This window comes from Pseudomassariella vexata, assembly GCF_002105095.1.
Source record: "Pseudomassariella vexata strain CBS 129021 chromosome Unknown BCR38scaffold_2, whole genome shotgun sequence".
NCBI classification, from domain to species: domain Eukaryota; kingdom Fungi; phylum Ascomycota; class Sordariomycetes; order Amphisphaeriales; family Pseudomassariaceae; genus Pseudomassariella; species Pseudomassariella vexata.
In genome coordinates, this window is record NW_024467957.1 from 624,331 (window position 1) to 651,845 (window position 27,515).

The 27,515-nt window shown below is 51.5% G+C and overlaps 9 protein-coding genes across 9 annotated transcripts; 4 read left to right on the top strand and 5 right to left on the bottom strand.

Moving 5' to 3' along the window:
- Nucleotides 1-134: 134 nt before the first annotated feature.
- BCR38DRAFT_89654 (triosephosphate isomerase) lies at nt 135-1,322 on the bottom strand. Its single transcript, XM_040865741.1, has 4 exons — nt 1,202-1,322; nt 1,046-1,116; nt 348-953; nt 135-292 (listed from the first exon to the last, which is right to left on the bottom strand). Exons 1-4 carry the CDS (start codon nt 1,237-1,239, stop codon nt 264-266), a joined length of 744 nt encoding a protein of 247 aa, XP_040719605.1. The 5' UTR covers nt 1,240-1,322; the 3' UTR covers nt 135-263.
- A 2,136-nt stretch (nt 1,323-3,458) lies between these two features.
- BCR38DRAFT_471125 (uncharacterized protein) lies at nt 3,459-7,924 on the bottom strand. Its single transcript, XM_040862854.1, has 6 exons — nt 7,622-7,924; nt 6,415-6,744; nt 5,803-6,354; nt 5,138-5,525; nt 4,270-5,083; nt 3,459-4,203 (listed from the first exon to the last, which is right to left on the bottom strand). Exons 1-6 carry the CDS (start codon nt 7,671-7,673, stop codon nt 3,595-3,597), a joined length of 2,745 nt encoding a protein of 914 aa, XP_040719606.1. The 5' UTR covers nt 7,674-7,924; the 3' UTR covers nt 3,459-3,594.
- A 617-nt stretch (nt 7,925-8,541) lies between these two features.
- Nucleotides 8,542-9,510, top strand: BCR38DRAFT_454617 (uncharacterized protein; the record flags this gene model as incomplete). Its single annotated transcript, XM_040861715.1, has 1 exon — nt 8,542-9,510. The coding sequence occupies one exon, from the start codon at nt 8,542-8,544 to the stop codon at nt 9,508-9,510; it is 969 nt and encodes a 322-aa protein (XP_040719607.1).
- Nucleotides 9,511-10,728: 1,218 nt separating this feature from the next.
- BCR38DRAFT_89718 (uncharacterized protein) lies at nt 10,729-12,227 on the bottom strand. Its single transcript, XM_040865742.1, has one exon. The coding sequence runs from the start codon at nt 12,075-12,077 to the stop codon at nt 11,211-11,213; it is 867 nt and encodes a 288-aa protein (XP_040719608.1). The 5' UTR covers nt 12,078-12,227; the 3' UTR covers nt 10,729-11,210.
- Nucleotides 12,228-17,238: 5,011 nt separating this feature from the next.
- Nucleotides 17,239-19,426, top strand: BCR38DRAFT_471128 (uncharacterized protein; the record flags this gene model as incomplete). Its single annotated transcript, XM_040862855.1, has 7 exons — nt 17,239-17,330; nt 17,611-17,723; nt 17,817-18,163; nt 18,288-18,392; nt 18,664-18,730; nt 19,070-19,348; nt 19,388-19,426. Exons 1-7 carry the CDS (start codon nt 17,261-17,263, stop codon nt 19,424-19,426), a joined length of 1,020 nt encoding a protein of 339 aa, XP_040719609.1. The 5' UTR covers nt 17,239-17,260.
- On the top strand, nt 19,415-21,022 carry BCR38DRAFT_419731 (kinase-like domain-containing protein). The gene is made up of 3 exons (XM_040859337.1): nt 19,415-19,855; nt 19,922-20,415; nt 20,470-21,022. The coding sequence occupies exons 1-3, from the start codon at nt 19,547-19,549 to the stop codon at nt 20,870-20,872; spliced, it is 1,206 nt and encodes a 401-aa protein (XP_040719610.1). The 5' UTR covers nt 19,415-19,546; the 3' UTR covers nt 20,873-21,022.
- A 167-nt stretch (nt 21,023-21,189) lies between these two features.
- Nucleotides 21,190-22,612, top strand: BCR38DRAFT_463187 (uncharacterized protein; the record flags this gene model as incomplete). The annotated part of the gene is made up of 2 exons (XM_040862635.1): nt 21,190-21,404; nt 21,466-22,612. Exons 1-2 carry the CDS (start codon nt 21,307-21,309, stop codon nt 22,610-22,612), a joined length of 1,245 nt encoding a protein of 414 aa, XP_040719611.1. The 5' UTR covers nt 21,190-21,306.
- A 121-nt stretch (nt 22,613-22,733) lies between these two features.
- Nucleotides 22,734-24,295, bottom strand: BCR38DRAFT_89781 (mitochondrial carrier domain-containing protein). The gene is made up of 3 exons (XM_040865744.1): nt 23,907-24,295; nt 23,157-23,758; nt 22,734-23,093 (listed from the first exon to the last, which is right to left on the bottom strand). Exons 1-3 carry the CDS (start codon nt 24,077-24,079, stop codon nt 22,855-22,857), a joined length of 1,014 nt encoding a protein of 337 aa, XP_040719612.1. The 5' UTR covers nt 24,080-24,295; the 3' UTR covers nt 22,734-22,854.
- Nucleotides 24,296-25,082: 787 nt separating this feature from the next.
- Nucleotides 25,083-27,430, bottom strand: BCR38DRAFT_89773 (uncharacterized protein). Its single transcript, XM_040865743.1, has 3 exons — nt 26,162-27,430; nt 26,015-26,108; nt 25,083-25,900 (listed from the first exon to the last, which is right to left on the bottom strand). The coding sequence occupies exons 1-3, from the start codon at nt 27,208-27,210 to the stop codon at nt 25,262-25,264; spliced, it is 1,782 nt and encodes a 593-aa protein (XP_040719613.1). The 5' UTR covers nt 27,211-27,430; the 3' UTR covers nt 25,083-25,261.
- Between the last annotated feature and the right edge of the window lie 85 nt (nt 27,431-27,515).

Consider the following 27,515-nt stretch of genomic DNA (forward strand, 5'->3'; position numbering starts at 1 on the left):
GACCATACCAATTACAGTAAAATCCGCGTCATTTCTACTGAAACTGTTGTAATGGACATAGGACGGCTCGATTCAGTGGTTTCAACGCAGTCTGGATATCGGAGACGTGATTGAGTAGGGTATTTGTAGGCCTTCGTTCTATCTATCCCTTGAATCCGTATCCTTCCCGTCCCGTACCAAACCCCTTTTTGCCTTGTCATCAAGCTAGTGAGTCCAAGTGATCTAACTCACAGCCGTGTCATTACGAATAATTGGCCCACTTTTTACAACTTCGAGTTGATGATATCGACGACTATAACTGGTCAGCACACTATTCATTTCTGAAAGACGCGATGTGGGCAACTTACAAGCAGGCTTCAGCGAAGCACCACCGACCAGGAATCCGTCAATGTCCTTCTGCTTGCTGAGTTCCTTGCAGTTCTTCTCGCTGACACTGCCACCGTACAAAATGCGAGTCTCGTCGGCCACCTTGTCGTTGACCTCCTTCTTCAGCCAGTCACGGATGCTGGCGTGGACCTCCTGGGCCTGCTCGGTGGAGGCGACCTTGCCGGTGCCGATGGCCCAAATGGGCTCGTAGGCAATGACGATCTTGCTCCAGTCACCGACCTGCTTCTTGAGGGCAGCGAGCTGGGCGGCGATGACCTCGAGGGTCTTGCCGGCCTCGCGCTGCTCGAGCGACTCGCCGCAGCACCAGATGACGCTGACGCCGTTCTCGGTTGCGTACTTGGTCTTGGATGCCACGATATCGTCGGTCTCGGCCAGGATGGTGCGGCGCTCGCTGTGGCCCAGGATAGCCCAGTGGATGTTGCTGTCCTTGAGCTGCGACACGCTGATCTCGCCCGTGAACGCGCCGTTAGGCTTGTCGTAGACGTTCTGGGCGGCGACACCGACTTCCTTCCTCAGGCTCTCGCGGACAAGCTGGAGGTAGAGGGCTGGGGGTGCAACGACGACTTCTGTAGTAAGGGAGGGGTATGTAAGTTGACGCTTCGGGTTGGTTGCGGGGAGAGGCAGAATTGTCGGGTGCTCGAATGAGAGTCAAACTTACCAGTGTTGGGGTCCAATTGGGCATTGTTCAAGTTCTGGACGATCTCCTTGATAGACGAGACCGTACCATTCCTACAAAAGGCAGGTTCGTCAGTCCTGCTGTTCCGGTTCCTGAGGGGTTTTCCAGGGTTGCCGTAAAATGGCGGGGCATGCTCACATCTTGAAGTTTCCACCGACGAAGAATTGACGAGCCATGTTGGCCGAGTGTAGTGATTTCCTCGGGAAATGTGTGAAGAATGAAGTTATTGGGAAGGCTAGGATATACTTGAATGGCAGAACGAGCTTGTATGATGTCGGAGAAAATTCTCAAGAGACGCTGCCTTCTGGTAAAGAAGCTTCCAACGTACGTTTAAGAACCGGAGCTACCGTGGTATGATGGCGGGGTCCATCGCTGCGGGTAGCTCTGACGAAAGAATGCCCCGCCAAGCCCAATCGCGGGACCTGTTTCGCAACATATGTGAAATCACTCCTTGCACAAAGTAAGGAAGCCGCGTACCTTGTAAAATGAGATGGACTAGCCTTTTGACAACCGATTTCGTCATAAATATTCTGTCCATGATCATCATCTGCTGTCAAATGCTAACACCGGGTGGCCAATGCCTAGGTAGTGCTTGCCCTAAACGTACCCTCAACCCTAACCCAGAGCCTCTGTCCGGAAAATCGACCATGGTCCACATCTAGTTCCACTTCAATATCAATCCACGAAGCACCTTCACACCCGACGTCACACCACCATGAGCATGAACGGGCTGCACGCATATGGAGCCCGGAGCTGCCCTTGGCTTTGGGCCCAAATGACAATACTTCTGCGTCACAATCATCAGCCGCGGTTGTTCAAGACGGCCGAATATCCTACTGCTCCATCCGCCGTCTTTCATTCCCCGAATGCGGCTAATTGTGACTTAATACCATATTATGTGTTTCATAGTTACTACTCAAGTGGTGACTTGCCCATATATCCCAACTACATAGGACAATACCTGTCGTAAACTACCTTCCTAAGTCTACTATATAATATTCCCCCTACAATTAGATGAAGTATGCCTAGTTTTGCCAATGAAACCTGATAAGCAAAAAGTAGGTATGCCGCCAGTGCTATCTACATTTATCAGTTGTCACTTAATTGTCATTCTGTCAGAATTAATGAGAATGGTAACTCTTTGACCCCGGTGCGCAAATAATACAATGTGATCAACTAATTGTGAGTCTGATGCAAAATTGATATGCGAAAAAGTCCCCGAAAGGTTCCCGACAAGCACGAAACATAAAGAAGACCAGTCAAAATGAGGGTAAGTCGCTTTGGTTGTTGTTGTTGCGGTTTGGCACACATTGCTGTATACTTCTGTGGCAAATCCTTGAGGCTGATGCCAGTCACTTTTCCCTTTAGGCCCGTTTGCATGAGCAGCAGCCTGCGGCCATGTACGCTGCACAGTATGTAAGCCCTAGTTCGCCCTGGTTCGATCAAACAATATAGATTAGCAAACCCTATCGGTAGTGCTTGAATCAGTCAAGTAGATGTAGTAGGTTATAAAACAAACAATTCATGTCTACAGGCAAGACATATGCATATATCCCCTTCGAGGCATAGAGGCACAGCTTGATCTATGTTGTATCCATGTAGCATGTCATACTACAATGCTATACTCGAACGAAGGCCACTTTGAGGGGTCAATTGACTTCAAGCCGAGAAGTCTCGTTAGTTCATCCCAATACTATAAATAAGTCACATTGATTGAAACCAACCCAAGTCCACTGTGGTACACAACACTATCCATTCATTTCTCCAAGATAGGTGCAAATACCACCAGGCATTGATCATAGATAAATACTAGCAATGCAGCACTAGTCGCACTTAATGCTGTCAGGTAGAAATGGTGCAGATAAGAAGTGGAAATAGATCTAACAGTGTTCGACACTGGTAAAATAGACTACAATACGAAAAGGCAAAACAAAAACAAGAAGAAAAGAAAGGAACAACCAGAACATACCACAAATTGGCCAATGGGCGAAAAGTGTTCCGTTCTGTTCGTTGAGTAGCTGAGCTCTTGTTTTGGACGAAGCCGGGTGTGTTCGCTGTTGCTTGCTCGGGAGGAAGACACGACCAGCCAATCATGCTATGGTTGCGAGTTGATTTTAGTTGCCGGCCTTGTATTAGATGTCCATGTTACAAGGTTCGTCTCATCTGGTTGCTCATTTTCTACTATAAGGCGATCGTCGGAGCATTGCTTCCTGGGCGGCTGAAGTGGTACCCCACGGACTTTATCGTGCTTGGCCTGATGTTCAACTAGCAATGCCTAGCACCAACAATGCCAGAGAGAACTGGAAAATGCTTTAGGGGTATTTATCAATATCATACTTGTGCGTGCAAGAAACGCAATTCATGCCAAATCATGCCGTGAAATTAAAATCAATTCATCAAGGCTTGATGCACGTTGGTCTTGCTCAAGCCTAATGCTCGAGTCCAATATTCAGGATTCATTCCTAACAAGTGGCTATTTTCCGTTCCCAATGCATCACATCACATCTCCTCGGGCGCCCAAACCCTGTCCATCAGTCGTCAATCTCAATCACGTCAGGCCGCTTCTTGGGCGCCTTCCCCTTTCCCTTGGCATCCGCATTAGGATCAACAGCACCAGATGACAGGAGTATTGCGACAATGCGGTCCCTCTTATTGGTCGTCTCTGATCCCCTTGACACCTCCAACTGAGCACAAATCACAAGAGGATGCTCGCCGTACCACCACGTTTCCTCGGCGTCAGGATTTTCCAGTCCATAGGGATGCGGGCCCATGGGGTCGCCAACAGCATTGGGATCCGCACCGTACGTAATCAGATCGTGCACCCAACCTTTCTCAACACGGCAAACTGCGTCTTGCAACGGCGTGTACATGTAGCCCAGTGGGTTGGGGTTGGCACCGCTTGCCAGGAGAGTCTTGATGAACTGGCCTGTGGTGGAACCGTCGTCGCCTTCTCTGGAGTCTCCTATACCGTACGGGTGCTTCAAGATGGCGAAGAGAATATTAGGCTCGTCGATGAAGCTGGCACCTTCTTCGATGAAGAGGTCGAGGAAGTCCTTGTGGCGGCGGGAAACGCACATTTGGAGGACTGTCTGTGGGGAGTCGCGAATGATGAATTCATCCGCCCAGACGGCCGTCTTAGTCTTGGTGACCAGTTGCTTCAGAAAGACCCGAGCAAGTTCAGGTCACTCCAGGAGCATCAGACTGACAAGAATACAAGTTTCGTACTCATCAGGTTCATGGTCATCGGCAGCGAACACTTGAAGCTTCGCCCAGTTGGCAAAATAGTTCCGTGTCGTTTTATTGGTGAAGGCGCTTTGGTGTGCACTGTTCCACTTGAGACACGGAAAAACAGCTTCCCAGATGACGCTCTCCTCCACAATGATACTCGGGCGCTTTTCGAGAGCTTGGTCCGTCACACTGATACAATACTCCTCGTACCGTGTAAGGATTCTTTGGCCAAAGGCATTTCGACCTTTTCCATGCTGTTGCAAGCCGTTAAATGCGACTTGCAATTCTAGAACTTGTGTCTTATGGTCCGGCAAAGCGAATTCATGGGCAGGGCCGGCTGCGGTCGCCTTACTGAAGAGGTATTCTTTCACTGTGTAGTGGGCGGGAGAGAACCGGAACATGTGATCTCCAGACTCGTCATCCCGTTTGTAACAGGAAAAGAGGGGCTTCCGGAGAGCGGTCACCTTCACCAAACATCCGAGAATGTTTCTGAGTCGCTGGCGCGTGTAGTTGTTGGCTGTGCCATGCGGAACGTTGAACCGAGATGCCTGCACCAAGACATCCGCACTCGGCATTGCAGATGTGTTGCTGCAGATCAGAGCCAGTGCAGTGCGAGCGAAGGTGCGGTTGTGCTCGTTCTTTTTCTGTCCGTCTGACAAGCCGTCAAGGATGATCCGCTCATAGGTCTCGAAGACTATGATGGGCAAGTCTCGAATGGCTTGCAAGATCTCATCCTCATCAAAGTACTTCTGACGGTTGAGGACGTCGAATTGGCAAGCCACCCATCGAAACCTAAGGTCCAAGTCAATTACAAAAGGCAGCATGAATAAATCGGGGTGTACTTACATCCCGTTGGCCTTTGCTGCTAACAACGTCTCAACCTTCTCCACGAACGCCGGTCGCGAACAATTTCGGAACAGCTCCGAGTTCTCCAATTTCTGTTCGACAAAAGTGCGGATAGCTTTCTGCACAAATGAGTTCGACATGGAAAGAACAGTGCAGGGCTTCACTCCCGAGGAAGATGTTTCCGCGCCTTCCAGCGACTTTGGTGGCTCCGCAGCGCTCTCCCGGCCCAAGGCCGTTTCGCAACTAGCTTCTAATTGATACTTCACCGGAAATCGGCTCATTTGTCTGTTGGGTTCCATACGACGCTTCTGAGGGCTCGCACCATTTGGGGGGTCAGATGGCAAGCGCCTTTTCGGTGAGCCATACTGTCGAGCCCTGATCCCTAGACCTACCGCGGTCTGGCAGACAATGAGGCAGGAACTTGGATTTCTGTCTCATAACTCTCCCAGGGGACTCAAATGGTTGTTCAGGAGTCAGGACACTAGGCTTTTGAGCGGTCGTTCTCAGGGTCGTAGGCTTGAGCTGTGCGCATCGATCCTGATTCGTTGGTCGTCTGAGAGATGGAGTCTGCGGGAGAACTGGGAGCTCTTCGATTATTCTCTTGATTTCGGGCTCTTGACGGCTAGTCATTAAAAATGAGACGTGTTGGAAGGAGGGGTCTGCACCTATGTAGGTCAGAACGTCGAGGAAGTCTGTGCGGGGAAACTCGCTCTCGTCAACAGCATCGACGATGATGTAAACTCTTTGCCGCTTGAACTTCTTCGTCACGGCCAGCAAACATTCTCGCAAGCCTTTGGTGGAGGTGTCACGTCTCGCATAGAGATCGGCCAGTTCCTGTGGGACAGAAGAGCCAAGCTGTATGCTCAGGTCGCTAATAGCCCATCGAAGGAATGCTTGCGTCTCGTCCTGGCGACGCTCATGCGAGCAGTAGTAGTACGAGTATCCGTGCCTTTTGCAATGCATTGCGACTTGCTCGATCAAGTACGACGCTAGGATGGTCTTTCCAGCTCCAGGCATTCCGTGAATCCACAGAAAGCGCTGGCAGGCACTGGCCGTGGACGAGCCACGTTCAAGCCAGTCAGGCCAGTACATCGACTCAGTCATCCAGTTGCAGGTGCCCTTCTCTTGTAAGTTGACCTTGTCTTCATGAATGTCATTATTCATGGTATTGATACCCTTGGGTTCCAGCCATGCCAGAATGGCTTGCCTTTCGCGGTCTATCATGCGATTGTCAGTCTTAGACGCTTCGGTCTAGTTGAAGCGCGGGGTGAGCTTACCAGAAACCTGAGCTTCGGCCTGTTGCTGAATGCCTTGTCGGAGATCATCAATAGCAACGCTGGACAGGGTTAGCCAGGGCTTGTGTAAACGCAAAGGATGGTTACGCAGTGCTAGTCTGTATTGCCAGTCGACCGTAGCCTTATGGCCTTCCAGTTTCTGCAGCAAGTCGTTGGCCTTGTCGCATTTGGTAACCGGCCATGCGAGCCTGTCCAGAGTCTTCGAAAGTGAAGCCCGAAAGCTGGAAGTGGGTGGAGACAGGCTTCTCTGAGGCACCTCGTTTTGTACAAGCTCCCCCAGCTGTTGAAGACATTCTACTATTGCACCCAGAACTTTGTTTTCCGTCAGCAGTTTGTGCAGAACATTGCCGGACGCTTCTCCGTTTTCCATAAGGCGATACAAGACTTGCAGTTGCAGCTTCCAAGTATTAACGCTGTACATGATCATCTCGATGGTCTCTGGAACTTGTTGCACGCCGTTGTAGTAGTTCATGCATGCTTCGATGATGCTCTGGGTGATGCCCACGGCATCAGCGGCAGAGCCAAGGATATCCGCTACTTCAGCCATGATGCAAGGAATTCGCGGGTTGCGGCCGTAGTGTGGCCGTAGTTGTCGGTTTTCAAGTGAAGTTGCTGGTGTTGGTTTTTGGAGAGTCGAGAGAAACTCATCTAGGTCAGGGAGCGCATGGCGGATACTTAAGCGTCCCACCAACACATCTGTTACCCCGACAGAGATGTCTGAGAAAGGCACGAACGCATTGTCACCAGGCAGCCAGAAATCAGAACGGATATAAGTGACAACTGGGGTTAGCACCCAGGCAACCAGCTGAATGAAAGGCTTATGGATACAAGCCAAGGGGATTAGAGGGGCTGTAAGTGGCTCTGCTTTGAGCTTGGTCTTACATCCTTTGACAGCCATCAATGATGTGCACACACGCAAGCCGGAGAAGCAAAGCGAGTCCTATCATAACTTCCAGATCTTTTGACCCCCCCAGGCATTGTCCCATACTCAGAACACTGTCCCAAAGTCTCACGGCAAGCACTTGAGAACAAGAATGTGGAAGGAATCAAGTTGCAACTCAGCATCCTCAAAGCCATTGATTGAAATGAAGATATGAGTGGGATAGCCATCACAAGACTAGTGGACAAGAACTGCAACGCAATGATCACATCGCGAAACTCATAACAGACCAGGCGAGACTTCACTTACCTTCCAGGCAAGTAGATGCAGTAGGGGCGTGTACAACATCATGTTTGAACATCTGTAGACAAGACCAAACTTGATAGACAAAGGCAGAACACTTGGCGAATGCCCTCGTAAGGCTGCAGAGACTGAAGTTCTGGATTGAAGTGTTGCAACTGAAGTCAGGCTTGACGAACCGACGGGTAAGGTGTACCTAGGTATAGGTATGCCAGTCACATCGATGTTAGTTTTTGTGGGTGGAAATGGAAAGCATAGACAGCTCTTCGCACACCATCTATCGCTAGACTGGATAAGCAGTGGGCCTTCTCGTAAGCCGCATCAAGCATTATCGTGACGCTAGAAAAGAAGCTACGAAAAAACGCTCGGGACTTCCAAGGTAATTTGTGGGTTGTCGTCGAAGATCTCCGAAGTAATCAGGAGATCTGATAAAAAACCAGATGTCTTGGTATCTCCACAACTGCGTCTGCCGCCCTCCGAACCGGAGTACCTCGGCAAGGAGCGAACGCACGATGCATCAACCTTCAGTACAACCTCAATGCATTAAGCAGGCGCATTAAGCAGGCTAATCTCACATAAATTTGCGAATGTGGAGTAGACAGTCTTCGCTCACATTATCTTGCCGAATGTCCCAGACGTTTACATCCTTTCTTTCGTTTTTTCCACAGCCTTGGTAGAGAGATTGCCCAGATCCAGTGTACTTGGTTTCGCTTGTACTCCCGTCCTTCTTCAATCAGTTGGGTCTCTGCTGGGTAAAGCACGCGAGCCGACGTCATATCCCATTTTAGCCATAGCTCAACCAGCCATCCGGTAGTACCGACACTTGGGACGAGCTAGATCAACAACTGAAAACTCAACGACGCCCCCTGCACAGATAGAGTCCAAGCTCAAGAAACTTTGCAAGGCTACCTGATTGCGCAGACTGCATCATGTCGTCAACGGCCGAAGTAGCAACGTCGGATCTGCCGTCCGGCGATCCCATCCCCTCGTCGGCCGCGCCGCCAACATCCTCACCGAAACCCATGCCCATCAAGGCGCTCGTCGCCGCCGCGCCATCCAACATCGACGCCTTCCTGGCGCAACTACAACGGTGCCTCAGCACGCCCACAGGCATCGACACGACGCTGCTCTTCCTCTGCTACACGTCGCGGCTCTCGTCCGCATTGCTGGAGCACCTTACTGGCCCCACCATTCGGCGCAGCGCCGAGAAGCTGCTCGCCCTCGCTGCCACCCTACCTCCATCCACCACCATTCTCTTCAGCTCCAAGGTGTTGCCCTCGCCCTCGGCTGCCGTGCTCCTTCTCGTCTCCAAGCGCCTCAAGGCCTTCAGCGTTTTGCTGAGTGATGTTCGCACCTTCTTCCGCCTCTGGGGTCTGCTGGGCTTGTACTTCTGGGCGCGCAGTCTGATCTTGCGCCTGCGCACTGCCAGACAGAATAATGAGCTGGCCAAGGTCGACAGGGTCGAAACGGCCATTGCTGTGACGCAGCTCGTGGCTTGCGTGCTGTTTCAGACCCTCGAGAACGGCGCGTTTCTGGCTCAGAAGGGCGTTCTGGGCTGGAAACCGGCGACTATTGGCAAGGCGGCCATGTGGAGCGCCAGGTTTTGGGGTTGCCACGTGGGTATTGACCTGTTCCGACTGTTGTACGAGAACTACAAGCGCGGGCAGCGCAGCGTGAAGGAGAAGATGGGGGACAAGTCCGTGTCGGTCTATGAGCGCGAGGAGGCGGAGTGGTCTACCGAATGGAGGAAGTCGCTCATTCGGAACATGTCTTGGTTCCCGCTGACGATCCACTGGAGTCTCGAGCAGGGGTTGGTCAGTGAGACGACTATTGGGGCGCTGGCTACCATTCCTGGAATCATCCAAATGAGGGATCTGTGGAGGAAGACTGCTGAATAGGGGCCACTCATCGAGCAGCCAACGACTTGGAGAACGAGGGGTGGATCGGGGTTGATAAGATGAGAGGTCTGTAAAGGAAAACGACTGATTAGGAGGCTATTCATCTGGCCAATGGCCCAGAATGCAAGGTACCAACCGAGAGTGTGGCTTCAGCGGTTGAGAAGATTCATGTTCATGCTATTCTATACATAAGTACATTTCACGTTGTGAGCAGGGCACAGCCGAGTTACTGGATGATAATGATCACCATCCCAACGTCACGACTACTTCATTCTCACGATCAATGTCAACTGATTGGGGAGTCTTTGCACCTAAACATATGTACTGCGCCTGACCATATTACACCACATTGCAGGCTGTATTGTTTTCACTACCTCAGATAGGCAAAGCTGATGTCTCTAGCAAGTACACACGAGCGCCGACGCGCACCCTTCAGCCTGAAGAGGAAACTGTCGATGACCTAAAACATTCCTCTAACTACTCCAGTACAAACAAGCTTTCGCTACGGTACACTCAGATTAGACAACCCGACGAAGAATCCACCACAGTACCCAGATCAGTCACCAGCGCGAAAACCAGGGTTCAACATATCAAGGACCTTCGCAACTCAACGTCAATCTAAGCCGAAGCCTCGCTCATAATGGGACATGGATTACCGAGTACTTTTCCTCCAAAATTAATAGGAGCCCCCCAAGACGAAGTCGAAACGCGATTTTTCAATGTACTCGTCAAACCTAAAATATAACGCAGTGGGCCAGGAAAGTCTATTCGTTCTTTTTCTCGGGTATATCATTTTTGACGGTACTTTCGAGTACTAGTAGCCTGCACCACATTACAAGCAACCTCTGGCTGTTTCGTTACGTGCTTCGAAGCATTATATTCAAACTTGGAGAGATGCTTCCGACTTTGGTGTGAATTGGTGAAGTTTGGGAGTATCGGTCAAAACTGACACATAGCTGGAAAAGGACAAATTGACGTCCTTGGCCCACTGCTAATGCAATGGGTTAAACCGCCGTTCTTGGGCTTGACGAGTAGGTTGACTTGTTCGTAATGAATCAGGAGACCGAAGGCCTCTAAGCTTGGTTTGTACACTTTCTTCCGGCGATTTTTATTGCAGGATCTTTGCATTGTCGCAGGGATCGTGGTTCCGGAAAGTCCCAGCCGAACTTCCAGCTAATTTAACACATCTTGCAAGGGTGCACCTGTGACATCAACAAGAATAGCTCTTTCAATTGCCCAAGATGTCCATTCTTGTGGAATGGGATAGGTTATTAATGCCGAGGTTGAACAAGTGACGGACGAGCTCAGAATTGATCGTATTGTCAATAACGTATAAGCTTGATCTTGAACGTGATACGCCAAAATTGTGTTATACAGTCATCATTGCTTTCAAGTCCACCACAACAGCACATCACTGCTGAGCGGAGCTCTTATTTATCTACTTTGTAGTATTACAGACATAATTTCGTTGCAATGTTCCAACATGAATCCAAAACACGCTCTTGCAAATCTCTTGCAGGGTCTGTCCGCGTGTTAGCTATGTCCGTCTATTGACGATATTTGCGATAGTTGTTTTCCCCAGATGCCGTCAACCCCAGCTCTGTGTGGACTCCGACCGAAGGAATCCAGAGTACCTCTTGATATAGACATTAATAATAGTACATTTCCTTTGTGGCATGGTAGGCACCTCTCCCGTTTTGTTATCGCAGAAGTATTATGCCAAGGCCCATCGCTGCTAGTATGGCCTTGGTGGCCCCAATCGACACTGCCCTTATCCCCATTGCCGGGACGGCATCAAATGGGCTGCCACCTCCCGTTACTTCAGTTGCCAACGTCGTGGTAGACGAAGCTTCCGATTGTGTAGTGGGCGACTGTGCACTGCTATGAGAGCTTGCAACAGTACTGGTTACGGCACTGGTTACGGCACTGGTGACTTTCGTCGTTTGTGCTGTTGTCTGTACTGTTGTCTGTGCTGTTGTTTGTTCTGTTGTTTTCTGTGTTGTTGACTCCGTGGTCCGGTCTGTCGTTTGCTCAGGAGCACTGGTTTGTGTTGTGGCAGGAACTGATGCTACGGTCGTTGCCGGAGGTGAGGGAATACTCGTTGTCGGCTGTATTACCGCGGTCGTTGTACTTGAGATCAAGGTTGTCGATGTTACTGGTGGTGTCTGGATTGGAGTGGTAAAGCCCTGGGTTGTTGACGGTTGCACGGTCACTGTCAACGTCGTGGATTGAGCACTCGGGCATAGCGTGTCAATGAGTTTCCCCCTCAAAGTCAAGCCTAATAATGATTTCGAGTTGACATTGACGCCACTGCAAAAAAGGTTGATAAATGACGACGTCTTGGCCAGTCCATTCACACAGTCCGCAGAGCATAGGTTGCCATTCGTAAAGTCGCTCGCCTTACAATCTGGTATCTGACTGTCGTACACCAGAATGCAGGTGCTCGGTACGTCGTTTGAGGTGATGAGTTGGAAATTCGCAAGCGACAAGGCCGAGGCGGTCGGGGCCAAGAGAATAAGATGCGACAGGCTCCGTGGCCTCCGTAGCGGCCGCCTGGGAGATGTCATGGTTGATGTTGTGAAGTTCGAGCTGTCACTGTCTTCGATAAGTGCAGCGCCTCTAGACCGGGATGGCGGATTCTCTATAAATGGTTCCGACAGAGAAGACGATGTCGCGCAGCTAGACAGTTCGAGTAGGTCCGACGGTAACTGGAAAATAACCCACACTCTACAAGGTAGATAGCTGTCGAGGTTTCCTACCTCTTTTGCTTGAATGGACGGCTGGGGTTGACAGACGTCAAGGCTGAGTGGTGGTGTGCTGTGGGACCTCGAAACACAGCCTGTGTCAAGGAGCCCTCAATGACGGGATGGGGGATGGCTTCACCCGATGGCAGTGCCAATGGTATCCTGGAATCCGATCAAGCGGAGTCAGTGCGGTTGGAGTGTACACTGATGTAACTCGGCCTGCTTGGATCTTGGATCACTTCACTACTTCGTCCGGTATATCGACAACACAGGCCAGTCCCCAACGCCTTGACAGTGATCCTTTTATGCACCCCAACAATTTTGACCGTGACGAAGATTGGCGAAGTTTGGATGTGATAGCTTGGTTTCCTAGCCGAATCATGCACTGAACTGGTCAGGCTGAGGCCACAATCGTATGTCCCAATATGTATATGCCGACCACTCGACCACGCGAAAAGGCAGTAATGGCGCGCCTCAAGCGGATGATGAGAAGGAAAGACGAAGTCACCACCGACTCCCGGAAACAAAAGAGAACCGCTCGTGGGAAAGTGACAGCTATGCCGCGATTAAAAACACTGGATGCAATCAATACATTTCAACAGTCCGGATGAACGAAAAACAAACGAATAAAGCACAGCTTCGGCGTGGATAGAAGTTGGAAACAACGAGTCAAGGACGGCCAGGATGTCGAAGGACGGATCGGTGGGAAGGACACTCGTGGCATAATATGGAAACCACCCTCCACAACACGAGAAGCTTGTAGCCAGGGGGTCTTTGCTTGCCAATTTGAGCCATCGTGATGTAACCCGATACCCCAAATATGCTCTGTGGCTCTCAGGCCATCCCCAGAGTTCAAAGCTGCTGCTCATCGCCTTTGGCAACGGCTCAGATCTGGTCAATCTTGTGGTAGCACGCATCTCAGGGAGCTCCTGGATGCCCCTCAACGTCTGGAAGACTGGATGTGAGAGGCTAACCCCTTCCTGCCGTGTCGCGATGTGTCGGACCAATTGACGCAACCGTTGGACGAGACGGCAAGAAACGAAACGACGCTTTGTTTGAGGAAGCCACCGAGGGCAATGTGATTGGCGTGCAGTGCTACAATGACAGGTGAGACCGGCAGATGTAGGGCGCAATAGCCAGGACTCGAGCCGTGTGACCCCTGCATAATTGTATCGTAGTAAGCGTTCCAGCCTCGCTAACTCTTCTGGTCTCCGCTTTTCGACCTTGCCGACACGAACAGTTCATTCGATCACTAAGCTCCAGTTTCCTTACATAACAACCGCGGTCGCATTGCGTTTAGTCTTTGCGCAAACACTCGCATTGATGGGTGGGATGCAAGTGTTGCGACATGTTTCTGGCAATAGCTCGCAGGAAGGATGCGAGTCTGTTGCAATGACGGCAGAGGCAGAAGAGTGTCACAACGGAGAACGCATGGGCCTTCTTTCCATTGCTCCGCATTAGTTGTGACGGCAAGCCCTGGCACAGCATCTCACAGACATCAGTTTCCGGTTGGAGAATCCGCACGAGATTGGTTGTCATATGAGATTTTGCCCTCAAGCGTCCGCATCGACCTCATTTCCTTCGTTCATCATCTGCAGATTATATGTTGCATATACCTAGGTCAACTGTACTGCTGTACGGTAATCAAACGCATGGTGTACTACATCACATTTTTTCCAGTTGCAATATGGAACGCGGTGCTGGCGTCCGGGTGTTGCCTAGCGCTGACATTCGCCGTGCTTGCCGCTTTTGCCATGGGCCTATGATCGCAACACGTCTCACGCCGTAGTATGAATAGAGAACTCTTCTCATCTGTCCCTAACTTGTCGTCTTACCATCACGGTTTTCATTTTTTCCTACCCTCCCTCTTCTCTGACCATTCCGGTCGTGCCCTTGCCTTCAATATCGCTAAGGTCTTGGCTCTCCATTCCCCTTTGTCTGGGACTTGCATTCCCGTGTCCTAGCATTGTATTGTACAGCTTCGGGGCCCGTACCACTCGCTGTCGAAGGCTGTTTGATATCTCTCTGTATTTCTCTCCCGATAAATATTTCCCGGTCGGCATATTCAAGGCTCTCCAGCTGGGCCTCGGATCGGTCCTACGGAACTACGACTGTCCATATGGACTCTGAGTTCGTCCCTAGAGGATCTACTAACACTACTGGCAACACTTCCTCGTTTGACTAATCACCAAAGTGCTGCACGTAACAATCGCGTGATGGAGACGCGGAGTCTAGGAGGCTTCCTGGCAGCCTCACAGGGCTAAAGATCCTGCGCCTGCGAGCTGCGTGATTCCGTCGTGATGAGCGCGACGACCAGCACTGCCCTGCAGGAATAAAGAAACGGGCTGGATATGACCGCCATTCACAAGTCTTGATTTAGGCATCAGCCATGGTCGTCGGGATCACATGGGTTGGGTCCCTGTTCCATGCAATGCCGCCAGATCCGGGTTCATCCCGAGAAGAAAGAGGGGCTCCGAGGCAGTTGTGATGCCGGAGGAAATTGAGCTGGGCAGGACGATGACGTAACTCCTGAAGCCTCCGCGATGGATCAGTTCCCATGGGCGTAATCTGGCGCTTGACCTCCTTGTGCGATCTCAGACTTCCATTGGTCCTAACTGAGAACAGTATGATACAAGGGACGTGAGCTCATACGAATAGGGTCGACAAGCGGAGATGACGCAGATGTGTCACGCCAACTATGTTGTCCTGGACTAACGCGGCGGACGCCGGGCTTCATATGCTGTTAGGTCGGAGACGTGATTCGCGAGAGCGGCGGCGATATCCTGCGAGGGTTATTCCTTGCCGTACCGTCTTCTTTCGGCAGTCAAACGGTTGGCAGAAATACGAGAGATAACCCATTCGGGCTTCTGCCGGTCCCCTGCTATCATGCAGAGTGCGGTCCACGGATGCGAGTTTGAATCCCTGGGCTTTGAGATGAAATTGAGTGGTAGCGAGCGGTGAGGCGCCTGTGTCCCTACGATATATCTCGCCTGCCCCTAGGCCAAAAACGAAGTGTGCTTAGCTTGCCTGCTGAAATACCGAATCTGAAATCGTTGTTACTCTACATAACATTACTTGCAACTTGCTTACATCTGCATCCCGAAATAATAGCTAACGCGATCGCTGTGGCAGTCTTGCCCGTGATGCTGGGCAGACAGCTTCAAGCAAAGCTGCATATCGAGCGTCTATGGAGGAACCTTCGCATACGTCATTGTCTAGACTTGACATTTGATCTCTGCTTAGTTTATATTGCCTCTCCATGCTTCTGCCGACGCCATAAGAGGAAGTTGCTGATACCCAGAGCATGCCCGACTATAGATTGGCTCGTAGAGGTGACAGTGGCCGCAGAGACTCGCCACAACCCAAGCGAAAATTAAGACCGAGGACGGCAGCGCTTCACAAGAGCGGCCATTTCTCCCGTGATTCTAGCGTCTTCTCAGATGACGAGAGCGTGGAACGTGGAGGATCCGCGATAAGACGACGTTCTTCGGCTACCACAACGTAAACGCCGCAGATGTCATCCAACCCCCAGAGTGTCCACCAGACGGTGAGATCGCCCGGGCGGCATTACATCAGGGCCGCGCTTGATCCCGCTCAACACTTCCAGCCCGTCATCCTCGGAAATTTACAAAGAGAAAAAGGCTACGGCAGACATACCCACCGTGGCATTCGAGGAGTGGCCTCTTAGTTATGCTGTTCTCAAAATAATCACAGAGGACGGCCTAACGACTTTCCAGTTACAATTATCCTAGGGCACCTGCGTAACTCATGGACTCCAGGATCATGCAGTTGGAAGCCCAGTGCGCGGATCATCTATGCAAACGGACCTCTTAGCGGAGCGAGGAAAAATAAGCAAAGTCCAGTACGAAACCGGAGATGCTACATAAGATGAATATTATACGGAGGAAATTCTAGGCCACAGATTCACCGAACCCAATAATGAAGTCCTCCAGCTGTACGTCAAATGGAAAGCCTCCGAATAGACTGCAATATTTATGACCCCAATTACCTATATATATACAGAAATCGGTTATCTGTGTCAATCTTCGCAGAATATTCGTCCTACACGCTCAGGTTCCTGTCAAATTAGGTCAGCTTTGGATCCAAAGAACGAGGGTATATGCTCGAAATCACGAACATGAGTCTGGTCAGCGACTGCGCGAAAGCCTGGTTTTAGGCTCCTGTCAAGCAAGAAACGTTTCACCTACTATCCTTTCTTTCTGAGCAAAGGAAAAGTCTTGACACCAGAGTAGGATTTTTGGCAGCTCACTAGCTGTATAGAAGACGAAGATAAAGGCCATATAAGCATGGAAGCTCCCCATCGGCCCATCGGGCACAAATGGAGGTTCTGATGAATACGCCAATATTGAGTCCTGCGACCTATAAGTTTGTGGAGTCCGCTTTGTCCTCAGCCTGGCTACGTTCAGAACTCATACAGAAATACGGAATGCTCGGTATCCGGCAAGAGATGGCAGATCATGACGTGCATGCTGGGGATCGCCTGCTTCTAGTGTATATCACCGTGCCTTAGTCAGCTTTCATATGCGGCTCACGAGGCTCCGAGAAGACCCATACACTTGCTTGCTTATTAGAGGCGTCACTACTTTAGCAAAATGTCGTTGGCAAGCTCCCTTTTCCTTTGGCTGGCATGGCCATGCATTACGATAAATTCACCAGTCGTAGTGCAGCGCAATTATGCGTGCTGTCTACTATTTATTTGCCTCTCGGTATTCCTAGAGGAGCGCCGCAGTGCGGTCGAGTCAAAGCCATGAATGAGGCGCACAAGGCAAGTCATCCGCTTCGCACTTTGGTCGACCCCCAGAAGTAGTAAGAAGAAGCAGTGTTCTAACAAAACTGCGCACTTCCATCGTCATACAACAAAGACACACAGGCACCCGTGTGTACATCGCCACCCAAGAACCAACGCTCGCCCCAGAACTGATCGATTTGGCCAATATGGCTCTCGTACATAGATTCACTTCCCCCCAGCTTGGCTCGATGTACTGATGGGGCACCTCACGGGCGCCATTGCTGAGTCGAGAGCACTTTGCGACACCATCGTTGCGCTCCGTCGTGGTGAGTCCTTGCTCTTCTGCCCAACGGCCCAAATCCCAAGTTGAAATCCATGAAAGTAATGAAAGATGCAAGCAATTGAAAGCATTGGGCAGCATTTTCATGAAGGTGAAGATTCGGAAGCCGATTACCATAGATGGTGGTAAAAGCATCATGGCCACCAATGCCGTGAATCGCGCTATCACTCCCTCGGTGGGAGTTGAAGATATTCGAATGCACATCGTGGCACCAATCCAGGCAGGAATCTAGGATGCACTTCAAGCAAGTACTGGGTCGGCTCAAGATCATCACGTCACGACTGTCACCAAGCTGGTCGTAGGAGGCGCTACACCAACATTCAGCTCAGCCTGCACCACTCAAGTTGCGGAGAAGCTTAAAGCTCTCTCGCCAGCCCAGGTTAGTAGAAGGACCGAAAACGGGCTGTCGAATGCGTTTTTAAAGCTTGCCGCAGTGAACTAATCCTCCGTGACACGCGCGAATGGGAAGCAGGCTGTGGCGTCCGCTCAAGCCCAATCCTTTTCCATTCACAGCACTAGCAATAGTAGCAATGCAGGTGACGTTAAGATCCCGGACAAGAAATCCGGTGCCGCCAAGACTACAATAACTGCAGCAGAATGCTATGTCGACGTTATCATCAAAGAGGAACCACGGCCTTCATCTTTCATTCTAAAGAAAACTCAAAAGGATGACCTATATGGTCGATTTAGAAGCACGTTGGATATACAGCCTGGCACACTTGCGAAGAAGGAATGCAAGACAGACCTTCCATCTCAAGCACAGCCACAACCTTCCACCGGAGCTGTCAACTATGGAAGTCTCCACCGTGTTTTCCAACAGTAAGCTTTCCTACAAGGATAGCCACGAAGTAGCAGGTCAAATTACTATACCTTATAAAGCTCCGTTATGTGATTTCGGTGTGAGTAGCGGCTAGTAATAGTAGAGTATAGTTGCGAAACTTAGCGAATATAATATACTCCTTCGACGAACCCCGAGATTTGATTCGGTAGTTCCTATAGACGAAAAGGAAGGAAGTCTATTACCGTCTCGCGATCTAGGCTTCCGACCGTGAGTTTGCAGTCCCCTACTGCTATTTCGGTGTAATACCTGTATATTAAGGATTAGTGATACGTGACCCCATGGGGGGTTGCCCTATAGCTAGAGATAAGATAGATAAGAGCTATAAAAGAGCTCTGCCAGGCCAGAATAGCTGACCTGGCCATCCTTTTCCAATTCAACAATTCACACCCCATATGCACTCGCATCAATTAGCTGACAATCCGCGTATAGGGGTTATAGTAGGCTACTAGGGACCGCTTCTATTACCCGAAGATACTAGACATATCAATCGCGGTCTCGGCTACGTATTTTGGCTTAACATATTGAACTTGTTTTCATTGTTTTCGGTGCGCGGTATGCTCCTGATGCGAGTGCATATGGGGTGTAAGTTATTGTATTGAGAAAGGATGGCCAGGTCAGCTATTCTGGCCTGGCAGAGCTCTTTTATAGCTCTTATCTATCTTATCTATAGCTATAGGGTAACCCCCTATGGGTTCACGTATCAGCTCCTTAGCTAATGTTGGTGTCGGTCGTTTTGTAATTTTGCTGTTCGTCTACCTCCTAGTAACACGCCTAAGGAAATCCGTGTGATCGGGAGTGCTATTTATTCTAGGGCGACTTCTAAGACCTAGGGTGCAGAGAAGGCTCCAGAACCTAAGGAACAGGCCAGCGCTGCTATTTTGTAGTGCGAGTTCGAGGAGCCGAAAACAGCGTCCTTCAACTTGGTTCCAGGGAGCAGAAAAAGGGATATCGACATAGCAAAGATAGTAATCGGTTGCACGTGGGGTAGTGGTGCGGCCGACGCTAAGCTGGGAGACGGGTGGGTAGCACTGGACTCGAGCGACTTAGTAGTAGAGTGTATCTGTGGGAGACATGCGGCCCTCAGTGTTGAGACCGCTTACAATGGCGGCATGTCGCGCCGGGTGATCCGGCCACAGCACTGTATCCCCGGTTTATCCCGTAAAGTAAGCCTGATATGGACCTCTCCACTAACAATTTCTTAGTATTTCGCAAGCACCATGGCTCATTATGGCTCATCATGAAGTGACACCACCCAAGCTACATCCAATGTTCCTCTCAAGTAATCAAGTCAGCTGCAACCAGCAGCCGCATAAATGGCCAAATTTCTGTGACTTTGAGATATCTATTGCAACTTTCGCTCCATGCGAGTAACAAGACATCCCTCACGCTCCATATCTCCTGGCAGCATGACAAAGTTAAATGAGCATCACAACGAGTCTCCGGCAATGGTCCCGTCAGCAGACAAGATGTTGACCCAGGTCCTGAAGGGACTCGAGGGGACGAAGTACGCCTCAACTTCCCTGGATCCGCTTGCGGGAGGTACGGGAAACTTTCTTTACCGCGCACAATTGTGTCACCCACTCGATGACTCAACGAAAGAGGTTGTCGTCAAGCATGGTGAGGGTTTCGCCGCCTCAAGTCCCAACTTCCAGTTACCGACAGACCGATGTGTATGAGGACCCTATCCCATAGCGCAGTCCCGGGCCCTTCTTATTTTGTCAGCTGACACCACAAAGCTCATTGAAGCAAAGTGCTTGAGTGCTCTGGCCTCTTTCCCAGTCGAGTCGAAAATCACCCAACCCTTCAGCTTTGTTGTGAAGACCCCGAAGTGTCTCCTCTATGATGAGAGTACCTGTACCCAGATCCAGGAGTTACTTCCCAATGCTATGGATCTGAAGACATATTCGCTGAAGTACTACGCATCGCCTACCCCAGATGCCCTGGAGCCTCAATGTCGGCAGTTTGGAGCAGCGCTGGGGAGCTGGCTTCACGAGTTCCATCGTTGGAGTGGCCAGCAGTCCGATCTGGTACAAACGACAGCCAACAACAGGGACATGCGGAAGATAAAGCACATGATTAACTTCCAATGGCTTTCTCAGCGCCTTGAGAAATTCCCTTCCACCTTAGCAGAGGCCAAAGAGGTCTTTGAGGAAGTCAGCAATATGGCAGCGGCAGAAATGGATGACGATAAGTTGCTGCCGGTCATCCATGGCGACTTCTGGACTGGAAAGTGGGCTGCTTTCCCAACACCGCTCTATATTCAAATGGCTAACCCTACGCGTAGCATACTCGTTCCGAATGATCCATTGCAAGAAGGTCGAAAAGTGAACGCATACGTCATCGACTGGGAGTTAGCCCAACTTGGCGTGCCGAATCTCGATGTTGGTCAAATGTTCGCAGAGCTGTACGAGTTGTGGCTCTACAAGAAAATCACGGCCGGCCTGTGGATGGCTCAGGGATTCGTCGAGGGCTACGGGAAAGTAAGCGACCAATTTGCTTTCAGAACTGCCATCCAGGTCGGTGCTCATCTAGTGTGCTTTGGAACATCGGTACAGGGTTGGGGCACTCCAGAACAGGTCGAGGAGGTCGCGCGGACTGGAAAGGATATCATTGTCAATGCTTGGCGGAAGAATCGGACTTGGTTTGCAGGTGGTGATCTCGCGTGCTTGTTCAGTCCAGCAGAGTAAGCTGGAAATGATGGGGCGGGAAGAGAATTTGGCCGAGGGATACTACTAGCAATTCAGTGCAGCCGGAAGAAGCCTTCGATTCGTTGCATTGAAGCTTGTCGCAGCATTGTATACTCGTGCTATAGACCCAATGACACGTCTCATAGGAAATGTATCTCATGTGAAGTGTGATCGCCCATTCCTGGCCTGTTCATTCATGGCTTGTATACCGTGACATAACACTGATCGGCACTACCCAGTAGCACCATTCAGGAGATCAACTAAACACCAGAGAAAATAATTGCCCCACTTCGTCACCCAATGAGTCAAGGACTTCACATTTACAGCAACTTCCAACAACTTCTGACTTTATAAAATTTTCTCACTCAGCTTGATTGGTTTCATATCCATTTCGTAGCCACTGTATTCTCCCTCAATATCCAGTGTTTGCTGTCATGGAGTCAACGAGCCCGCCGGCGTCCTCAAATCCAACATGCGTCCGCTGCAACGAAAACGAGGCGATATTTGACCTGCGCACCGACAAAATCTGTCCGTGAGTATCTCAATCTCACGACCAAAATACATCCAAAGACACCTGTACTAAAAACCCCCAGTCCATGCTTGGCCCAGTTCGTAGCCAACAAAACCATCAAGCGCCTCGAGGTCCTCCAGCGTACAACGCGGACCGGCGGCCCCAAGCAGCCCAACAAGCCGCAAAAGTACCTCGTCGCCCTCTCTCGCGGCACATCCTCAACTTCGCTGCTGCAAATATTACACGAGAATTTGCAGCAGCAAGTGGTGCGGACGCAGAGGACCAAGTTCCAGCTGCTGGCCGTGCATGTTGATACGGATCTTCACCACCGGCCGTCATCATCAAGCGATGCGCCTTCAACTCAGGGGTTGACATCGGCAGAGGAGACATACCGCTCCCGATTCCCAAATGCCGAGTTCCTGACCGTCATGCTAGAGGACGTCCTGGCGCTCGACGCCATCGACTGGGCCTCGCTGCCCCCTCTTCACGCCGGACTGCAGACGCCCGCCGAGCAGCTCGCAGACCTGTTCGCCCGCCTCCCTTCCACGACGTCACGGGCTGATATCCAGCGTCTCTTCACCCGGCACCTGCTGCTCTCCGTCGCCGTGCGGGAGGCCTGCGATGTGCTGCTGCTAGGCTCCAACACGACGGCCCTAGCCGAATTAACGTTGTCCGAGACGGCCAAGGGGCGGGGCTTCTCGCTCCCGTGGCAAATCAATGACGGATTATTTAAGGTGCCTGGACGATTGAGTACGGGTGGAGATGACGCCGGAGGTGCGGCAGAGGAACGGACAAGGGAAGGGCCGAAGACCATACCCATCTACCACCCGCTCCGCGAGCTTTTTCGCAAGGAATTGCTCACCTACACCACCATAACGACGCCCCCGCTGGCAGACATCATTGTACCCGAGTCGACATCCTCACCTTCCGCCGCAAATGGGAAGGCAGCCGCCATAGTCTCGCACAAGGACCTCAGTATCGAAGAAGTAATGACGCGGTACTTTGCCGAAGTAGAGGAGAACTACCCCTCCGTGGTAGCGAACGTGGTGCGCACAACGGGGAAGCTAGCCCGGCCAGAGGGAGAGAACGGACACTGTGGGCTCTGCGACATTGGGCTCGACGAGGCGGGCGACGAACGGTGGCGTGGGGAGCTGGGCGAGCAGAAGGGGGTCGAGAGACCGGATGGGCGCAAGTTGTGCTATGGTTGCGATAGATCAATATACGGATGATGCAGCCAGCCTGACAGCCCATGATTGATGAGTTCGGTCAAAATGTGATGTTTTGTAATCTTTACACTGTAAGTCTGCTGCAACTCTATACAATCCGACGAGCAGCCTCTCTTCTCTGTAAACCGACACGGCCAAGTAAAAATAGTACGAGCCGCGTACAAGCCACCCCTGTGGAGATGACTTAACCTACAGCTACAGGCTATATCTGCTCTGCCCTCTCATCCTACAAGTAAGGGCTCCATTCAAGCCTTACTCAGTGCCGACTCCGGCAGGATCCTGTTCTCAAGCTTGCGCATCAACTTGTTGGTCTGCTCTGCCAGACTCAGTGTCAAAATAGTATGCGGTAATATCCGCGCTAGATGCGGCAAGAAGCCCTTGTATACCGCCAGTACTCCCTCCGTCTTGATGGTCTTGCCTAGGCAATCAAACACGCCCTTGTACAAATTGCCGTTTTGGTTGTAGAGGCGCGACATAATAGTGTCTTGTTTCTGTCGTTAGTACATGATTACTCGCTCCATGTCAACACAAAAGGGGCATAACTCACCAGGCGGGTGCATAAAACAGCACGCCACAAACCCGCTCACCGTGCTACTCGCCAAATGCAACGGTGCACCCTCCTCCATACCCAGATGCCTGACTAGCCTTCGCTTGGCAAAGAAATACGTCGGCAACTGCACACTACTCCCGGAGCCCGTCCTGATCATTGCCGCACCCACACCCCGATACAGTCCCCTGACTCCCTCAGCACTATAAATCGACCGCATCCCATCAACCGCATTGCGGTACCGATGCTGCGTGCCCACGGGCAAAAAGGGACTAAAGCTCTGCAGCCTTGTCTTGACCAAAAAGAAAGGCGACCCAGCCGCCGCACCGATCATGCCCGACGAGGCGCCGCAGAACATGTTTATGCCGAGGTTTTGCTTGGTGGAGTCTTTCAGGATGACCTGGGCCAGGGTGCCACGCATGGGCTCGTAGAAGCCCAGACGGCAGCCGTTCAGCAACACTTGGTAGATGTAGGCGCAGCCGATGCTGCGGTAGATGCCCTTGACGCCCTCATTGCGGATGATGACGCTGACGCCGTGGATGGGCCCGCGGTAGTGGTGCGGTTGGTGGCCCTTGGATTGGAGTTCGCCTTGGAGCTGCATTCTGGTGGGAGGACGGAGACGTTAGTCATTTCTTCTTCTGGTTCTGCTGCTCGCCATGGTTCTGCGCAACGGAAGCGTCCGGTCTGTTGTGCAGGGGCGGATGCATGGTACGGAGGAGGTCTCGTTGCAAGGAAAGCAGGTGTACATACCGGATCTTGACCGTCTCGAAGGGGTGCGTGGCCGTGACGGCGCCGCAAGCGGCGATGCCGCCGGCTATGAAAGCCCTAGAAAGCTCCAAGTCAGTCACTGAAGCTCTCGGCGCAGATGACTCAATTGTCAAAGGCAAAGGGGAAGAGCAGCCATACCCAGCAGTCGTCGCCATATCTTTCCGCGCTTGATCTGTTCTCCTCTGCCAAGCTCAATCGTATGGGCAATCGTCTAAATGCAGCGTGCTTAGAGCTTTCTTTTTCAAGGTCGCACCAAAACCACACCGCAGCTCAGAAACGGAAGGTGATAGGCGAAGCTCTGGTGTGCGCTCAAGGGTCCATCGGTGTAGAATTGAGAAAGAGTGGAGACGTGATATTCTTTGTTGGGACACAAAAGTGAATTGAAGTCAATATATGCAATAGATAGGGTTGAATTGAATTGCCCCAGTTAGTCTTCTTTAATCACTCATTCCCTAGGTCTAGGATTCTGGACATACTCGTGCGTGGGCATCTATTGGGCAAACGTGCTCTGGTCAAAGAAATCCCCAGTGTGTGCTTCCCACTGAGGTGCTGGCCGCCGAAGCCGGCTGGCTATGTAGGACCAGAAGCTAGGCTAGCCACCTTTTTCTCTTTAAGATGGTCCCGACTCGATGGATCCGGCTGCAGCGAGGGGAGCTAAATTGTCTGAGGCTAACCACGCAACGGGTTACTCCGAAGAGAAGGCCATACAACCTGTAGCATTTGATCCATCCGAGATCCCAGATCTTGGGCAACGGCCATGATTTGAGTACAGGGGGAGCCTGCCTCATCCACGGATCTGTGGGTAGTGAGGATGCATAGTACGGCAAGAAACCTAGACAACCTAGCTGCCAGTTGATCAAACTGTACACTTCGGGAAGCAGCATTACCACATACACTAGGAGGAAATCATCGCATAATATTCCCCGGCAAATCGAATAAGTCATGGCTAGTGTCAGTGTAAACCTATGTATAATAGTCATGCACTATGTTGCTTCCACTATATTCCCTCATGGGACTACCACAATCGCTCATCCTTCTTGCAAGATAATCGATAGAGTAATTAATGGTTCATATGTATAGTTACCTCACTGTGCTGTGCATGTCCTTTGATTTGTCCTTTGCAATAGCCACACACTGTTGATGACAATGAAACTCCCATCAATGCATGAAAACCACGATGCACCCTGGTCCGAAACGCCAACAACCTGGTATCACTGCCCTTATCTTCCACTACTCACTGCCGTAACAGCACCACCCGAGTACACCCAACAGCCTGACTAGTGATCATCTCGTTTTCGGGCTCGTCGAGTGAACCGTAGCATAAAGGCCAAGACGTTCTATGCCGGGTTTTCCACTGGTGCTGCCGCCCCGTCCAGACTGATGCCCTGCCTCGAGGCCTCTTGAGATGCCCGGCCAGCATCTCCGTCGAACACCCACGGTCCCGCATCATTTCGGGGGGTCATAGGGCCCTCGTGGCCAACGACCAAGGGTTGTCCGTTGGGTGACGGTGTTCGGGTGCCTCTGTTAGCAGACAATGTGCCGTTATTCGGCGGCCGTGCGGGGCTCGGTATCGATACCGGGTTCGACGTAGTATACCTGGATGACGTGTGTCTCTGCTGCTCCACCGCTGGGCTGTCGAGTAAAACAGTACGATCGGCAGCATCACTAGGCCCACTAGTAACCGAGACGAACGAGTCTCTCTCGGCACTTGAGGCGTCGTGCGTGCTGTCAGGGGTAGAAGCGGCATTGCTGGGCGGCGAAGCCTCCGTTGCTATTGGCTCTTCAACCACATCCTCGGCACCCGAATCAAGTTGTTGCCACTCTTCGGATGGCTCCTCGACGTCCGCATCGAGATCTGCGGCGGCTCGACAGTTCGGGCAGGTGAATATGGGCCACGAGGGGCCGACGAGCAGCTCGCGAATACACTTGTAATGCCAGGTATGGCTGCATGGTGCTACAAAGAGTGATTGGCAGGGCTACAAAACATGGTTAGCTCCAGAAGTCTTAGTCCCTGCTGCTCCACCGCAAAAATGCGATCGCTAATCCTAGAGATTTACGCAGAGAAGTGATCGAGTAGCCAGGTGACTTACTGCTATTGCGTTCAAGCATATCGAACAGTCTTGCGCATGTGAAGCCGTGGAGGCAGCCGACGTCATGTTTCTTAGACGCTTGTGAGTGGCCATGCTGTTCTAGGTTAGCCAATGCAATCGGAACCATGCCTCATCGGTAGCACATACTTGAACGTGTTAGGTTTCGCCTGCCAGCCCCTGTTGAGTTCGATTCGCATCTTGACGCATCGGAAAATCATCTCCTCACCGCCCCTGAAATCAATTCCGAGCTGCACTATATCGCCATCGTTGATGGGAAAGGGCTTCGACTCGGTGCCGGGAGGACTCAACCTGATATGATTTAGGAATGTCCCGGACGAGCTCTTCACGTCCTTAATGAACCATTTGTTATTTTCGAAGTAGAATTCGCAGTGCCTCCGGCTGACAACCTTGCTTTTGAACCCCACTGGGGCAGCCGACGGCGTGTTCGCCGGCACCGCCGCATGATTTTCCCTCTCTGAGTACCGGCCGACTTTGATAATTTCGGAGCCAGTGGGTAGTGTGCGTGAAACGGGGGTGAATGACAGCGATTGGCGATTAGACCGGGGGTCGTAGTACGCCGACAGCCTCAGTGATGGCAACATTTCGTGGGACAGGTCGCCCGTAGTAGCTGAACGCGTACGCGTCATGTCAGGACCGTCGGATATGGGGTCTGTCTTTGGGCCTCTCTTCCTGGCCGCCTTGGCTTCTGACTTGCCGTGGCCCAAGTCGCTGTCGAGATGGGGGTCAGAGCTGGACTCGGTCGAGTTTGGGTCCGAATTGGTGGAAGAAATGTCTGTCGGGGTTATGACGGAGGCGATGTCGGAATGAATATAGTCGATCGTATTTGTGCTAGCAAACCGTTGTATTCGCTGGCTTCGGGCGGGAGGTGAATAGGTGTTTGCTCGTGTTAGGGATGGATTCCGGGACTGAGCAGGGGGGCCACTTTGGCTGGCAGTGGCAGCTGGGATTGTGACGGTGACTGGAACTGACACGGGTCCCGAGGCCTGGTTGCGATGGCTGTTTGCACTGTTGCTACCACTATCGCGCGACAGGATGTGGGTCTGTGTATAGTTGCGAAGGTAATTCAAGCCCCTTAGTCTGCTACTAGTCCGACCAGGAGTGGTGGTGGAAATGGTTGCTGTAGCAGATGCAGGCGACAATATGCCCGGTGACGGCGGCGCAGGCTGGGTGAACATTTGATGGGGGATTCCCGGATTATGGCGGATTAGACCAAGCCAGCAGAGAGCGCGGGCAGCGCGGGCAGGACGGTGCTGCGGCGCGGAGTCGGGTAATCGATAGACCTGAAAAAACGCTGGAATTGGGACCCAGTGCAGGAGTCAAGAATTTAAAAGAGTCGATCGGCCCCAGTCAGGTTTTGTTTCAGGGTCTTGTGTCTTGTTTTAGAGGATCGGCCAGTTCAGTTCAGTTCATTAAGAGCGGATTTTTGAATGTCATGGACGGCGGTCGCACCAGGTACAGTCGAAAGAAATGAATCTAAGAG

Coding starts and splice junctions, on each gene's coding strand:
- BCR38DRAFT_89654 (XM_040865741.1), bottom strand. CDS start 1,239: ATGGCTCGTCAATTCTTCGTCGGTGGAAACTTCAAGAT. Junction 1,117..1,201: donor GTCGGTGGAAACTTCAAGAT/GTGAGCATGCCC, acceptor TGCCTTTTGTAG/GAATGGTACGGTCTCGTCTA. Junction 954..1,045: donor CCAATTGGACCCCAACACTG/GTAAGTTTGACT, acceptor CCCTTACTACAG/AAGTCGTCGTTGCACCCCCA.
- BCR38DRAFT_471125 (XM_040862854.1), bottom strand. CDS start 7,673: ATGTTCAAACATGATGTTGTACACGCCCCTACTGCATCTACTTGCCTG. Junction 5,526..5,802: donor CGACGTTCTGACCTACATAG/GTGCAGACCCCT, acceptor AGACCGCGGTAG/GTCTAGGGATCAGGGCTCGA. Junction 4,204..4,269: donor AGTACGAAACTTGTATTCTT/GTCAGTCTGATG, acceptor CTGGTCACCAAG/ACTAAGACGGCCGTCTGGGC.
- BCR38DRAFT_89718 (XM_040865742.1), bottom strand. CDS start 12,077: ATGACATCTCCCAGGCGGCCGCTACGGAGGCCACGGAGCCTGTCGCAT.
- BCR38DRAFT_419731 (XM_040859337.1), top strand. CDS start 19,547: ATGCGAGTAACAAGACATCCCTCACGCTCCATATCTCCTGGCAGCATG. Junction 19,856..19,921: donor AGTTACCGACAGACCGATGT/GTATGAGGACCC, acceptor GACACCACAAAG/CTCATTGAAGCAAAGTGCTT. Junction 20,416..20,469: donor GGCGACTTCTGGACTGGAAA/GTGGGCTGCTTT, acceptor CCCTACGCGTAG/CATACTCGTTCCGAATGATC.
- BCR38DRAFT_89781 (XM_040865744.1), bottom strand. CDS start 24,079: ATGGCGACGACTGCTGGGTATGGCTGCTCTTCCCCTTTGCCTTTGACA. Junction 23,759..23,906: donor TTCGAGACGGTCAAGATCCG/GTATGTACACCT, acceptor TCCTCCCACCAG/AATGCAGCTCCAAGGCGAAC. Junction 23,094..23,156: donor CTGTTTTATGCACCCGCCTG/GTGAGTTATGCC, acceptor GACAGAAACAAG/ACACTATTATGTCGCGCCTC.
- BCR38DRAFT_89773 (XM_040865743.1), bottom strand. CDS start 27,210: ATGTTCACCCAGCCTGCGCCGCCGTCACCGGGCATATTGTCGCCTGCA. Junction 26,109..26,161: donor GCGAAACCTAACACGTTCAA/GTATGTGCTACC, acceptor AACCTAGAACAG/CATGGCCACTCACAAGCGTC. Junction 25,901..26,014: donor TATGCTTGAACGCAATAGCA/GTAAGTCACCTG, acceptor CATGTTTTGTAG/CCCTGCCAATCACTCTTTGT.